Source organism: Palaemon carinicauda, chromosome 14, assembly GCF_036898095.1.
Source record: "Palaemon carinicauda isolate YSFRI2023 chromosome 14, ASM3689809v2, whole genome shotgun sequence".
Lineage (NCBI taxonomy): Eukaryota > Metazoa > Arthropoda > Malacostraca > Decapoda > Palaemonidae > Palaemon > Palaemon carinicauda.
In genome coordinates this window covers 118,510,155-118,526,684 of record NC_090738.1, presented here as the reverse complement: position 1 = coordinate 118,526,684, position 16,530 = coordinate 118,510,155, and the positions used below count along the sequence as shown (strand labels likewise).

The following is a 16,530-nucleotide window of genomic DNA, read 5'->3' as shown; positions in this document are numbered from 1 at the left end:
ATGAGCTTCTCGTATTAACAGTCTGATAAAATATGATAAAGAATTCTCTGACATAGGCAAAGATGGATTCTTAACTGAACACCATAAAGCTTCAGACGGGCCTCGTAAAGGTTTTAAAATAGAACTTAAGAGCTCTTACAGGACATAATACTCTTTCTAGTTCATTTCCAACCATACGATAAGTTTGGAATATCGAACGATATTGGTCAAGGCCGAGAAGGCAGCTCGTGTTTGGCTAGAAAACCAAGATGTAGAACATGTAGCCGTTTCGGATGAGAATCCGATGTTCTTGCTGAAGGCATGAATCTCACTGACTCTTTTAGCTGTGGTTAAGCATATCAGGAAAAGAGTCTTAAAGGTGAGATCTTTCAGGGAGGCTGATTGAAGTGGTTCGAACCTGTCTGACATAAGGAATCTTAGAACCACGTCTAAATTCCAACCAGGTGTAACCAAACGACGCTCCTTCGTGGTCTCAAAAGACTTAGGAGGTCCTGTAGATCTTTATTGTTGGAAAGATCTAAGCCTCTGTGACGGAAGACTGATGCCAACATGCTTCTGTAACCCTTGATAGTGGGAGCTGAAAGAGATCGCTCTTTCCTCAGATATAAGAGGAAGTCAGCTATTTGAGTTACAGAGGTACTGGTCGAGGATACGGATACTGACTTGCACCAGTTTCGGAAGATTTCCCACTTCGATTGGTAGACTCTAAGGGTGGATGTTCTCCTTGCTCTAGCAATCGCTCTGGTTGCCTCCTTCGAAAAACCTCTAGTTCTCGAGAGTCTTTCGATATTCTGAAGGCAGTCAGACGAAGAGCGTGGAGGCCTTGGAGTACCTTCTTTACGCGTGGCAGACGTAGCAGGTCCACCCTTAGGGGAAGTGTTCTGGGAACGTCTACTAGCCATCGAAGTACCTCGGTAAGTTATTCTCTCGCGGGCCAGAGGGAAACAACTAGCGTCAACTTTGTCCCTTCGTGAGAGGCGAACTTCTGCAGTACCTTGTTGACAATCTAGAACGGAGGGAATGCATATAGATCTAGATGAGACCAATCTAGTAGAAAGGCATCTATAAGAACTACTGCTGGGTCCGGGATAGGTGAGCAAAGTATTGAGAGCCTCTTGGACATCGAGGTTGCGAAGAGATCTATGGTTGGCTGGCCCCAGGTGACCCAAAGTCTCTTGCATACATCCTTGTGGAGGGTCCAATATGTTGGAATTATTGTCCCTTCCTACAGAGACAATCTGCTAAGACATTCAAGTTGCCTTGGATGAAACTCGTTACTAGTGAAAAGTCTAGACCTGTTGAACAGGAGAGGAGGTCACTTGCGAACTCGTACCATGTCAGAGAGTAGGTCCCTCCTTGCTAGGAGATGTACATCAAACCAGGGAGTTGACCGTGTTCACCTCCACCACTTTGCCTTGAAGGAGAGACCTGAAGCTTTTCCAGGTCAGACGTACTGCCAGAAGCTTCTTGCAGTTGAAATGCATTGTCCTTTGACTCGAGTTCCATAATCCCGAGCATTCCCTACCGCCTAAGGTCGCACCCCAGCCTACGTCCGATGCGTCTGAGAAGAGAACGTGGTTGGGAGTCTGAACAGTCAGGGAAGACCCTTTCAAAGGTTGATAAAGTCCTTTCATCAAGTCAGACCAGACTTATCTTTCCGGAAACCGGGATCGAGACCGCTTCTAGCGTCTTGTCCTTTTCCAGTGAAGAGCTAGATGATACCGAAGAGGACGGAGGTGTAGTCTTCCAAGTGACACCAATTGAACCACGGATGACAGTGTCCTAACCAGACTCATCCACAGCCTGACAGGGCCGTGTTCCTTCTTCAGCATCTTCTGGATGGATAGCAGGGCTGGGGGTTGATCGTCTTGTTCAGCCATGTCCCCATCAGAGGGTTCCTCATCCGAAACTGATGAGGAAACGGCAACGGAGTGGGCAACGTCTGACTCGCTGAATCCGGTCGCACTGGTGGATGCGTGACGGAGCCGGACACAAGATCATGGTACTGCTGCACAGTCTGTGAACTGTCAACCATGGGGACGCGAGGAAGTACAGCGAAAACCCGAAACTGTCTAGACTGTCTGGGTTGTGCAGACAACCCCCTACCGGGTTGCTGAGATTGCCGCACTGCGTCACAACAAGTCACCTCTGCTGGTTGTTGAACGTCTTCCTAGTGACACACTGAACGTCCACAACCACCTCCGAGAGTCGCTTAACGTCAACGTGCGACTGGCAACCCACACTGGGTCGCACCGGTGGAGGAACTATCTCAACTGGCGGACGTGAGTAGGATACCTCAGCGTCAACAGGGCGTACAACCAACCAGTAGGAAGGTTGTTGGCTAGAAGGTTCTTCTCCGTAAAAAATCCTCTAACAAGGGCTAAGCTTGGACTGCATGTCTTGCAACAAAGCCCATTAGGGTCTATGGGAGCAGGTGTGGCAACAGACGGGATTAGCGACTGAAGCGGAACCATTAACCATCCCTGGAAGCATGTTATGCTTTAATTAAAGTCCATAGGAGGCTAAGCAGCTTAAGGCTCCTCTCCAAATGACAGAGTCCTCAAGGGAATATCAGAAGGAGGGAGAACAGCACTTTCTCATCTACAGGAACCATGTCCGAGAAAAGCTAGGTTATCTCAGTGAGGGTTTCACTGGTGCATAAGCAGCAGACCAGAAGGCAACGTTATGTAACTGCTTGACAGTCTGTGAACTGTCAAAAACTGAACTGTCAACCACAACAGGTGCGTGAGGACATACAGCACTGGTGCATAGTAGCAGACCAGAAGGCAACGTCATGTAACTGCTTGACAGTCTGTGAGCTGGCAACAACCAAAGCTGTGTGGGGAAGCCTCAACTCTTGACTGACTAGTCTGCTGCGGGCGAGTGGCGGTAACCACAGTGGGTTGCGGAGGCTGACACACCGTGTCAAAACACGGCAGCTTGTGGTAGCTCACGCACGGCAACGGAATGCTCCGTGTGTCTGTGGGAGTCAGCATGCGTCTGGCAGGGTCGACTGCGCATGGGTGGAGGAGCTCTCACAACAAGAGTGTGGGAGCAGGCAGCCATGCTGGGCGCACAACCGTGGCAAGCTGTAGGCCAACGGGTGCATCGTCAACCTTCTCCGCAGTCGGAGTGTGGGAGCAGGCAACAACCAAAGCGGAGTGGTGGTGCGTGGTGGGGACTGCCGTGGGTTGCGGAAACTAACGCATCGCGTCAAAACACGGCAGCTTGACTCCACCTTCCCACTGCTGATGCGGTAGCTCACGCATGTTAACGGAGGGAGCCGCACGTCGGCTAACGTTAACATGCGTCTGGCAGGGTCGATCGCGCATCGGAGGTGGAGCTCTCCGCAGCCGGAGTGTGGGAGCAGGCAGCCTCAGCGTGAGCTGGGCGCACAACCGTGGCAGGTTGTAGGCTAACGAGAGCAGTGTAAACCTTCTCCGCACGAAACTCCTGCATAACCGCAGCTAACTGAGTCTGCATAGACTGCAGTAAAGACCACTAGGGTCTACAAAAGACGGCAACAAACGGAGCTACTGTCCGTTGTGACTGAGGGTCTAAAACAGTTGGTGCGGCAACAGACGGAGTTACTGCCTGTTGCGGTACCACCTTGCCTCTCTTGGGAGGTGTGCAGTCGTCGGATGACTGCAGCGAGTCCGAACTGACCCAGTGGCTACACCTAGGCCGTTGGACTTGCGCGGAAGGGACCGACTTGCACTTAAAAAGCTGCAAGATCTGGTCCATGGTTTCTACGAGAAACCTCTTCCGCAGACGAGGAATAAATGGGCTCTCTCGTCTTTGTGTGGGTGGGGCGATCACGTCGGCAACGTGTGTAGATACACCCGAAACCAGGAGGGAAACGTCTGTTCGTCGATCAAGGCCTGTGGAACCCATAAGTCGTTCGACATTACTTCTCCCCTGGGCTTGGGAGCTTGTAAGAGGTCCCGGACTAGGTGAACAACTGGCACGAACAGACGAACCCTCGAACGCAACACTGTAACACTTTGCGCATATCACTTTATCACTTTTGATTTTCTGTTTGCACTTATTTCACTGAAATCGAAACTTTAACTGATTTCTACCTGAAACACGCAATCCTATCCTTCATTAAAAGGTAGTAATTGCGAAAACAGTTTTACAATGCAACAGAAAAACATAATTAAAGATAAAGAATTCAGTGGATGGAAAAGAGACTAAACACTAGATCAAATAAACTACGTTCAAAATCTCTCACCGCATAAAGCCTGGGAACAAGAATAAAACTCTAGAAACGTTTTACCTTCTTCCCCTACAGCGACTAGGGAGAAGAGTAAAAAACGAGAACAACGTTACCCGCTTGAACGAAACGTTTATTCTCCTCTCTCTCCCTCCGTCTCTATCTCTCTCTCTCTTCTCTCTTGACTTAGAACCTGAGAGAAGAGCCCAATTATATATCGTTAAAACATATTATTTGCTAAAGGAAAAAACTGAAAGGTTTCCCAAATAAAAAGTTCCTTTATTTAGAATTTAAACCATTTAAGCTAAGAAAGAATGAACGAAACGCTAGAATCGGTTTACTCTTACTGCAACGTGAAACCGTGAAATACTCTCTCTCTATCGTAACGATAGAGCGCATGTTGAACGTTCTGAACGTCAACAACTGCGGAGACTAAACTAAACGTTAGTTCATCTTTGAAAACAGTACGAGACTATCAAAGAAATTCTTTCATAAAACATTAAAATTAAAAAAGTATTAAATTCTTAAAAGGTAAATACGATATGACGGGCTCAATGTTAATTAACTTCAGTTCCAAGTAAGGACCGCCTACTATTAGGAAAGGTCGCATATAAACAAACATAAAAATTAATTTTTATAAGTTTATAATAAATGGAAAGTTAATCGAAGAGGCCTATAAAGGCGGAGAGATATAAAATAAATAGATCTATAACTTGTTAAGCAAAATTACCAAAAACCTAAACACACTTCCGTCTAAGGGAAGGGTCGGCCATTAAAAGTGAAAGAGTCCATACTCTCTTCGTCACCAACCCTTCCGTCTAAGGGAAGGGTCGGCCATTTAAAAGTGAAAGAGAGTCCATACTCTCTTCGTCACCATAATTAAATCTATCCAAAACGAGTTCAAGTTTTGAAATGAAGATAAAACCCCTGCATAGCGAAAGCTCAAAACTGGAATAGTGTACTTCACCAAATCGTTGTGAAAACAAATCCAGTTAGGGACGGCGTATTTAGTAGGTCTTGCCTGTGGCACAACAGAGGGAAAATTGGTTCTTTGTTGACATCGAGTACTTGAGTACCTACTTGTCAGATGGCGCTGTTGATGTACACCCCCACCTGTATAGCGATCGCTGGCGTATTCCGCCCGTAGATTTTTTCTGTCGGGCAGCAGGGATGCAGCTATATGATCATCGGGTAAGTTTGATATTGGAAAAAAATGTTTTCCTTTTCAGGAGTAGTTTTTTTTTTAGGAAAAAAAAAACACGAAACAAAATTGCTCATATTTAATTTATTTTGATTTTCTAAGGATGAATAAAACAACATTAATTATAACATTATTATTACATAGTACCTGGTAAGATATCTTTTGCCGCAAAAGTTAAGCTATAGACAGATGTTAAAATTGGTTAGCGAGTTCGTTATGATCGGCGATGGAACGTACTAAACAAAGTAATGGGTTTGGTTGTAGTGATGGTTTTTAAATTAAAGTTTAATGAATAAGGATTTTTCACCATAATCACAATGGAAGTATAAAAATTAAATAGTACAAATATGGAATATTATACATATAGGTGTTGGACAGTTAGGCTAGCCTAGCGACAAGTTCACACAACAGATGGGCAAACCTTAACATTTTTTCATCCAAAACTAGTCTTAAAATGTTTGAACAGAAATCTTTCTCTCACATTCTTACCCCCCTTCTCAGACATCGGGAAACCATCCCCCCCCAATTAAATTAAGAAAACAATAGATTTCCTACGCTTCGCGGTGCTTGACTCGCGGATTTAGAATGCTCCTCGCAGATACAGGAAATTTAATTTTTAAAAACTATCGATCGCGTAATTGAGGAATCGCGTAATTAGAACACGTGTAATTCGGGACCCTACTGTATATATATATATATATATATATATATGTAATGTATATATATATATATATATATATATATATATGTGTGTGTGTGTGTGTGTGTGTGTGTGTGTATATATACATATATATATATATATATATATATATATATATACAAACATACTAAAGACATTGTACGGACACCTTCCGACAAGTGTGTTTCTATGTCTATAAACCCTTTGTATGTATTTCACGCATATGTATTTAAATTCGAGATACAGGTATTGCTCGACTTACAACCTATACGACATACGACTATTCGACTTTACGGCCATTTTTTCAGGGTGATGACGACACAAGTTTATCAGAATAGGATGAATATTTCCTTGAAAATAATCTATTTTCTTGTATACATATAAACTGATTTATCTTGGTAAATTATTATTTTCTTTTATTGTTAATATTCAGTATTTATTTTCAGTTTAAAATACATTAAAAAAAGTTTTAATATCTGTCGAGTTCATATTATGTCTGGTGACGTCACATCAATGGCGGAAAGCGTCCGGGCAATACAGTGATTTCCTTCCAATAGGCTAACGATTAATATTAGTATTTCCATTATCGAAATATTAAATAACGATACAAAGTATTTTGAGGGTCTGTATCGGTTGTCATGAGTACTACGTAGCGTAAATTTGACTGTACGCTACTTTTTTAATCTCTGATAATGGATCAATGTTTATCTAAAGAAAATATACTAAGAGGGCAAATATTTTCTTGAAAATAATAGATTTCCTTTTACATTATAAAAAAAAAATACTTTTGTTTGTTAAGTTAGTATTTTCTTTTCATTTCTTGCGAGAAACAAAGAAAATGAATTTACATATTTTGCAAGTCATTCTTCGTAGAGTTTACCGTACGTCACGTGTCTTGTGACGTCATGTATCTGGCGGAAGCGTGCTGACAAACCGAATGATTTCCTTTCATTGTTACCGAGTAATCTTATTACAGCATTCCCATCATCGAAACACCCAGTAACGATATCAAGTGTTTTAGTGGTCTGTATCATTAGTTATAAGATTAGTACAACTTACCGTAAATTTAAGAAAAAAAAGTCTGAAGACGTCATATTTCTGGCGGAAGGCGAGAGGCAAATCAAGTGATTTCCTTCCGATGCGTTAATATTCCCATACAGTGAACCCTCGCTACTTCGCGGTTCGACCATCGCGGATTCACCACTTCGCGGATTTTTTTCATAACCCATATATCGCGGATTTTCCAGAAATATCGAAAATACCGCGATGTGACCGATGGTGCGAGATTGGAGAAAGTAAGGAAAATTGAATCGTGATTGATTTTCAATATAAATGAAACTTTGAGGAGCAACAAAGATATCATTTGTTAGAGAGATAGAGAGAGGTAAGGAATGGGAGGTAGTAAAAAGTAGCCCACAGAGAGAGAGAGAGAGAGAGAGAGAGAGAGAGGGGGGGGGGTTTCAATGTAATAAACAAAAAAATTTGATAGGTTATAACACATTGGTGCTTATGTAATATCAACTGTATACTGTAGACGGTTTGAATAAGTTAAGAAATGGTATAAATGATACTTTGTTAGTGTATTCGTACACACTCAAGAGCGGCAGCTAGATGACAGCTGATCTAATCACAGCCAAAAGTAAAAAAAAAAAGAAGTCAACAATACTCGATTTTTAAAACAAACCCGCAATTTAAAAACAAGCTTTCTTAATGTGCAATTAACTATTTAAAGAGTGGCAATTTTCTAGAATAAAATGATATTTCCCCAAAAATAGTGGTTTGCTGATGAAATCGGATGCCGTATTTTTAGCTATGATTGAAATGGATGTAGACTCGGCCTAATTATTTCGTTTCTATTTAATTGACACTAAGAAAACTAATTTTAGTTTCTTCATCTAAATGTAAGTATTGTATAACACGAAGAGAGAGAGAGAGAGAGAGAGAGAGAGAGAGAGAGAGAGAGAGAGAGAGAGAGAGAGAGAGAGAGAGATCTCAAATGGCGTGTTTTTGTTTCGTGAGAATTTCATCGCCACGACTTTCACAACAACATACTGTACTGAACTTTACAGTATTATACAGACTACTGTAATATGATAAAGTAAAATATTTGTAATCTATTTTATATGAAATGGGGCTATTTTTTTTTTGTTTAAAATTTACATTTACGTATGTAAAACAACTCTCTCTCTCTCTCTCTCTCTCTCTCTCTCTCTCTCTCTCTCTCGTAGATTGTTTTCCTGCTTTGCTACGTATGTATGATTTTATATAGATACGGTAAATAATATTTGTAATAACATATTTTATTAAAGCTTTTACTGTAATATCATTATTTATCACTTTCATCATGCGCGTTAAATTCCTTAGTTTGTTTACTGAGCGTACTTTATGACGCCGTCGTTTCAGGCGGCGTCATAAAGAAAAACATTTCATTTGGAAGTGCTAAGAAAAATTAAGTAAAACATTAGTAATAACCAAATCAACATACTGTACTGAATAATCAATATAATCGATGCAGAAACTAACCTATACACAGATGTGTAAATGCGTTTGTTTCTTCATTATGATCAGAGATAAACGTAAACAAAACATTGGTTGCCATTTTTTATCGTGCTTTTTGGCGTGTTTAGGAAACGCATGATATAAAGTCGCCCTTAATATTTGTGCCTGTTTTAGTTTAGGGTACGTTAGTACATGCATTAAATGTTCTGTACATTAAAGGGTAGTTTGTTAACAGTACTACGTACAAGGGAAGGTTTTAAAAGTCTGAATATAAATGTTAAATAAATAGGTAAATATGGTGTCACTACTTCGCGGATTTTCACCTATCGCGGCCGGGTCTGGAACCTATCTACCGCGATAAACGAGGGTTCACTGTAATCGAAACATCGAATAATGATATATAGAATTTTTCAATAATTTAAAAGAAAAAATATGAAGATACAACTGAATTAAAAACAAAGTACACAGAGAGAGAGAGAGAGAGAGAGAGAGAGAGAGAGAGAGAGAGAGAGAGAGAGAGAGAGAGAGAGAGAGAGAGAGTATTCCTTTTATAACTAATAATGTCTATAAACGAACTGTATGGAAAATGTGATACCCTATAACATATTGGCACTGATGTAATATGCATTATGAAGAAATTTCGAATGTCAAGAAAATTATATAAATCAGTGTTATTCGCACTATATATATGTGCTCCTAATAGTAATACGGCAGCGTGACCTTGAGATCAGCTGATGCCAACCGAAAGTAAATTAAAAGTATTTGTTGATTACTGATATGCTCAAGAAATTGAAAAATAAAATATAAACGTTCTTTAATAAACCACAATTAAACACAGTAATGTCTAATGAAATATAAAGGCTTAATATTGAACTACAATACTGTATGAAGCTTTAAAAATGAACTACCCGTATGCGATTGCGAGAGCGAGTGCGCGAGCGCGCACACACACAGAAAGAGCTACAACGATTTCGCATTATACCTAATGATTAGACGAACTGTATGGAAACTGATTTCCTGTAACATATTGGCGTTGATGTAATATTCATCATGAAGATATTTCTAATAAGTTAAGAAATGATAAAAAAATATGCCATACGTATGTACGCCCTATTTTAATACGGTAGGTAGCGGCACTTTCAGATCAGCTGATCATAACCAAAGGTAAACAATATTTTCAGTACTCGATTGTGAAATGCTTCCAAAATTGATGAATAGAATACAATAATGCATTTATAGAGCATAGGATATCCTATGAAACAAGAAAATGGAATAATGATAGACAGTAAGAAAATATTGACAAAATATGATCCAGATGATTGCCGAATCATAACGTATCAAAATAAATCTACGGAAACTTCACTTTTCTAGTTCGACATACGACCAACTCGACTTACGACTCATCTCTCGGTCCTCATCTCGGTCGTAAGTCGAGCAATACCTGTACTGTATTTTGTTCTATATCAGTAAACGCGGAATTCTCCGCTCTTTCTTCTGATGTGATAAACAAATATGTACATTTTATATTAAGATTATTATTCAATGATTTTTGTACCAAATGAAACACAAATTTAAACCTAAGCCTGGCTAATCCGCCTCAGGCATTTTCTGTGCTACTTTTACGTCCGCACGTCTCGATGTAGTCCGGCTCTCTCGTCAAAAAATCATCAGTGTTGGAAACTGCCTCTCTGTACCCTCACAACTGGTGACCCCGGAGCAGAAATGCCCTTGGACACTCCTTTCCATTAGGGGACTTAAAACGGCACTCGCTTGAGTGTTTCGGATCGTGAGGTACAATGAGACTGCCATTAACAGACTAAATACGGCTCTCTCACGAGCATTTTGGCGAAAAAATTTCCGATGCCAAACAAGGAGTTTACTGGTTTTGCGGCCGACAAGGCCATCGTATCCAACCCACCCACGACCTTGCCCGCTGAACAACACGCCAACCTGGAGAACATCAAGCTACCGCCGTTCTCACACGAAATGTTTACATTTCGCCCCTAGGCTTTCGTGAGGTTTAAAATAGGTTGAAAAACCTTCTAACCCTACCTTTTAAGTTATAAATACGTGATCACAGATCAAATAAAACAAATAAGCAAAAGCTAAAACTCAAAAACGTTAATACATCACCAAATAACGTCAAAACAGAGTAAGCAAAACGATAGAGAATTTCCAATAGAACAGCCAGCTATGGCCGGCAGGAAAAATCTGGATTAGTTGAGCATAGTTCTACCTGTAGTACCGCGAGGGCACTGGGGTACACCTGGCATATCTGCACTAAGCCGCGCGAGATTTTGAATTTCCTGCCGAGGCGTCAGGGACTTTAGCCATTATATAACCAGCGGGTAAGTTTTATATTTAAAATTACTTCATTAATTTTAAGGCCCAAAAATTACTTTTTTCAACTGGCCTAAGTGCATTGAAAGATTTCAGTTGCTGGCAGGATCTAGCACAATGGTAGGCAATATCCTGTCTGTCGTCAGAGGGAAGGATCAGGTGACCGAGGGTTGGAATTTCTGAAAAACTGGAGTCCGAGTCTTGAGAAGTCGAAGTACATGAGGTCATGTAACTTGGTGTCTGATCACGAGGGTATTCTTGGTCAGTGTCTTGACACAGTGTCCAAACTTGAGAGGACCGAGCACTCTGCGACTGATTACTCAGTGATAGCGCATTAGGAAACCAGGTGCATTGAGACCAAATGTGAGGACCCTTTGTTTGTGGAGACCGGGAACGTGGAGATCGTACTTTTGTAGATACTGCACAAGGAGGATGATCTCATGGTGAAGGTGAATAATGAGAATAACCCCAAGCTACCTTCTTTCACATGAGTGACTGTCTCGTTGCTAGTAAGTGTGAGATTTATTCGGGGCAGCTTTCATCATTGGTGTCATCAAAGCATCATGGAAACACCCTGGGACAGGAGAGGGATGAGGGTGGCAGACAACGTCCCGACCAGAAGTGCTAGTGCTTGGTCTCGCATGAGACCTTGGACTGGTAGCAGGAACAAGAGCTCCAGTACTTCGTACCTAAACCTCCTCTCAGGAAAGGTCGGGTTTTGGTACAGTGCTGCTTCTCCCATGAAACCGTGCAGAAAAATCAGTTGATACCTCGTGATTCTTGGCACGATCTGTCGTTCTGTACTACAGTGACTACAGCTGCCCTATCTTCGGGACAGCAGGCAGCACATACGAAGGCTCAGCAAGAAGCAATAAAGAAGATAAAGGAAAGGAGGAGGTGATAAGGGAAGTCGAACGCTTACACTTTCCTTATCATACTTCACCAATTTCAAGGATTTCTAGGCTGGCGGTGATCTATATGTAGCAGGCAAAGAAACAGCCTCCTCCGCTGCAATAGGCAGAACTTGCCAAGATGCACCGCATCACATTGTCCACCGCAAGTGGCACAAAAGAGGAGGGTGCAGCAAGGAAGACTTTCTGGTCCTAGCAGCAGCCAACACCTCTCGAAGCTTTTCAGCCGATGGGGTACTATCGATAACAACCCAAGATCCAGGTCCTTGTGAGACTCATTGTCAATCAGTACAGTAGTGCGAGTATTTTTAGAGAGATACAGGGGTTATTACCTTTGCTGGGTGAAGGTGATACCATTGCCTCCTTCAAAACAATAATCGAGGGAAAGGAGTCTCTCTTCCCCCTTATGAATTCCTACAGAGGACCCAGACCTTGAAGAATCCGAAGGAGACACAGCAGGAGGCTTTAAATCCCTAGATGAGGAGGAGGAGCTAAAGAGCTTCCTCAGTATCAGCTTGGGTATTGCCAAGTCAATGTCAATGAATCCCTCTTAGTTGTCTTCTTCCTCTTCTTTGAGAACTCTATCCACTGATGAGGAGGTCATGCTGTACACTCGTCGCTAGGGCAAGTCTGCTAACAGTCATACCGCCTGCAAAACTCATAAGCTTTGATGGGGATCCACTAATAACCTTTAGGACAAAACTGCATGGAGTCTCCAAGTACAAGCAACATAAAAACTCTGGAAAGAGAAAGAGAAAAAGAAAACAATCAGCCAAATATAAAATACAGAGAAGTTACTACTGAACTGTGGCTGAAGTCAAAGTGAGGGTTGCTCCACCTGTCGGGTGAATGAGGCCTACCCACCACGTGACAAGCAACTATGCTTACTGTACCTCAATTAAAGTTTAAACGGCCCTTCCAGCTTTGCTAAAGTCATCCTCATATTAAGGGATGATGGTTGGTGTTCGTGTAAGAACAAATATGTTCTTATTTGTATATTTAAATTTGATCATGAAAATGATGCTGACGAGTTACATAAATCCATTAATATTCACAATTTCTAACAAACACCTGAATATTCTTTAATATGGATATAAAGTTGACCATAAAAAGGGGTGGTTACCTTGTGAATAATATATCTTGTTTCACCAATTTCAAAAGAGAAAAGATAGATTTTCCTCCCATTTCTAATTACATCATAGTTGAATTTATGAACATAAACATCACACAAAAGGGGAAAAGTTCTCCTGCGAAAGCTGATAAGATTTCAAAATTAGCTATCTATTAATCAAGGACAAAATATGAAAGATTTTATGAGAAAAAAACTTACAGGAGAAAATTTTTCATTAATCTAATTCTTGTGTACATTCTTAAACTGTAAAGATGATTTTTTTTAAATAAGAAAACATTTATTATGGGAAATCTCTAAATCACAAACCAATTCCTACCTCAGTCAATAACAGATCCAGGAACAATTCTTGAACAAAACGACGAGCTGTTAGACGAAACGAGTAAGATGCAAGAATGAGGCAAACTTCTGAGTACAAACATGAATCATTAAAAGCCTGAGGCCAGCGTTGCTTCAAAGCCAGTAGTCCTGTTTTAAATGAAAGAATTGAATGTATGATTCATACCTCCAGATTTAAAATCATAATACCCATTATGAACACTTTTACAGAAACTACAAGACTAGATAATTTTGGTAAATAATTTAATCAAACCATTGATATACAATACTATTCTATTCCAGGTATTAGATATAATTCATAGAACTACCAAGAAAATTTACCTGATTCTGATGACCTAGCAGCTATGGAAGACAATAGGTTGGTGATAAATCTCAAGATTTCTTTTCTTAATAAAGTCTGATTTGCTTTCTTTGTTCCAGTTTTGCCTTCACCTGTAACAAATAAAGAGTAATATTGTATAAATACAGAGATGATATATATACTGTCTATATATAAATAATTCTTTTTTATTTTAGCATTTCTTTAAAATAATGAATGGGCTTAAGGTATTTGGGAAATACGAATGTCACTTTCTGCCATAGGCTAGCAGAAGAGATGCTATCATAGTTTGGAGATGGTCTTGATGTAGATGCCTTTGGTGGAGTAGACTGTAAGGACGGAGTTAGCCATTGTGGACAATATAGTGTCAGTCACTTCTCCTTCTGTTGAAAGCATCGACAGAGAAGTGATTACATCTCTATATGCCTTCACCTACGCTTTCAGCAAGTTGCTTTGTTTATAAGAGGGAATTGTCCAGTATTGTCAGCCGTAGCAAATGCATGGAAGGCTGGCAAATTCTTTGCTCTTCCTACCCATTTGGCTCTATCCCAATAAACCCAGAGACTATGAAAATGGACGTTTTTCAGCATAAGGTTACAGTTTCTTATGACTACCACTAGGAATGAAAGTGATGGAGAGACAGAAATTGAATGTGTTTGAGATGAAGTGTCTAAGGAGTATGGCTGGTGTATCTCGGGTAGATAGGGTTAGGAACGAAGTGGTGAGAGTGAGAACGGGTGTAAGAAATAAGTTAGCAGCTAGAGTGGATATGAATGTGTTGAGGTGGTTTGGCCATGTTGAGAGAATGGAAAATGGCTGTCTGCTAAAGAAGGTGATGAATGCAAGAGTTGATGGGAGAAGTACAAGAGGAAGGCCAAGGTTTGGGTGGATTGATGGAGAGAAGGAAGCTCTGGGTGATAGGATAGATGCGAGAGAGGCAAGAGAGCGTGCTAGAAATAGGAAGGAATGGCGAGCGATTGTGACGCAGTTCCGGTAGGCCCTGCTGCTTCCTCCGCAGCCTTAGATGACCGCGGAGGTAGCAGCAGTAGGGGATTCAGCATTATGAAGCTTCATCTGTGGTGGATAACGGGGGAGGGTGGGCTGTGGCACCCTAGCAGTACCAGCTGAACTCAGTTGAGTCCCTTGATAGGCTGGGAGGAACGTAGAGAGTAGAGGTCCCCTTTTTTGTTTTTGTTTCATTTGTTGATGTCGGCTACCCCCCAAAATTGGGGGAAGTGCCTTGGTATATGTATGTATGTACCACTAGGATATCTGTCTGGGGAGAAGAAAACCACTTGTGCATCTCATGGGTTTAGCTGTGATGTCAAAACAGCCTGGTGGATTAACAGTGTGTCTGCCTCTTTATGATTATTGTCCGAGAATAGCAAGCTTTCATTGGTCCTGGTTTGCTCTGAAGAAAAGGTGATGACCAGTTTGAGTGTGCTATTATACTTCAAGTCCTTGGAGCAGGATAGTTGGTTAGCTCAGCCTTTGTCTTGCTATGAAAGGAACCTGGTTATTGGGATGTGTTTCATGTTTATGTCATCTATGACCTGATAGTGGATTGGTGCTCTTCCTTGCTTTCTTTTATCCCTGGTAGCACTCTTCAGAGAATTATCTCTGTATGTGTCAAACACAAGGATGATCTCATGATCTTGTGAGGGACATCAGCCTGTCATTTAAGCATTCACAGAGATCTTTAACTGTCACTATGGTTAATGGTTATTTGGCCAACTTCTGCAGAAGAACCATATTATCTACCAAGGCTATCTTACGACTTGAAGTAATTAGTGTGGTGTCCCAGGACCTGATTGTTTTCTTTGCATGGGGTCTGCTAAATACTACTCATTCTTTTCTTGGCTTTTAGCTCGCCTCTTGGTTGGATCCGAAACAATTCATGATGTTCTGACTCACTGTTAGTGCTGCTCTGTCAACAATATATATATGTGAGAGAGAGAGAGAGAGAGAGAGAGAGAGAGAGAGAGAGAGAGAGAGAGAGAGAGAGAGAGAGAGAGAGAGAGAGAGAGAGAGAGAGAGAGAGAGAGTGTGTGTGTGTGTGTGTGTGTGTGTGTGTCCAGCTGGAACATCATGGATGTCACTGCTGACCTCCATAGTATTTGTATCCTTGGCTTTATTGTTAAAGTTAGCGAGTGATGGTTTACCTTATCACCCATACTGCTCTGTAGACTGCATCATAATTGCCACCAAATCAAAGTTACATGTATTCTAAAAAAAAAAAAAAAAGAGAGAGAGAGAGAGAGAGAGAGAGAGAGAGAGAGAGAGAGAGAGAGAGAGAGAGAGAGAGAGAGAGAGAGAGAGAGAGAGAGAGAGAGAGAGAGAGAGAATAAAAATTATACCTATGTCATCCCAGCCTTGACTATTCACACTGGAAGATTCTGAAGCTTCTGAGACTTCATTTGTTGCCTTAACTCGCTGTAAAGGTGGCGATTCAGCTACGACCTCAAGAATAGGGACATCACTCTCACCTGCAATATTATTCACTTTTAAGTTATGTAAATAAATCTCAAAATCACTGTAGTAATACACAGGCTGTACAGTATTAGAAACCTAAAGATTATTGTGATAATCAACTGCTGAATATTCATTGTAATTATGGTACTAAGATAGTAGTAATAAATTATCTACTAATCTAGCATATTGAAATCTCAACAATACAAAAAAAAAGCTTTAGCTGAACTCAAACACACAATCACAAAATAAAACTAACACTGTGACAGAGGACTGGTCTCAATGAGGGGTGATGGGGACACCATTGAAAAGCAAGCTAGACAGGTAGAGGTTGTATGAAGTTCAAGGCCTGTTCCCTCCGCTTCCAAATTTGTACTCTTGGGGTGACTCTTCTTATCAATTCCGGTAATACTCGAGGCTGATAGAAG

General features: G+C 41.1%; 1 protein-coding gene across 2 annotated transcripts in view; it reads right to left on the bottom strand.

Moving 5' to 3' along the window:
• rictor (rapamycin-insensitive companion of Tor) overlaps nucleotides 1–16,530 on the bottom strand; it is a 165,204-nt gene that overhangs the window by 5,298 nt on the left and 143,376 nt on the right. For both annotated transcript variants that reach the window (XM_068387213.1, XM_068387214.1), the window contains exons 24-27: nucleotides 16,362–16,520; nucleotides 15,991–16,119; nucleotides 13,636–13,746; nucleotides 13,295–13,443 (exon numbers count right to left, since the gene is read on the bottom strand). In XM_068387213.1, the coding sequence (XP_068243314.1) occupies nucleotides 13,295–13,443; nucleotides 13,636–13,746; nucleotides 15,991–16,119; nucleotides 16,362–16,520 (548 nt within the window). The remainder of the gene's footprint in view (nucleotides 1–13,294; nucleotides 13,444–13,635; nucleotides 13,747–15,990; nucleotides 16,120–16,361; nucleotides 16,521–16,530) is intronic.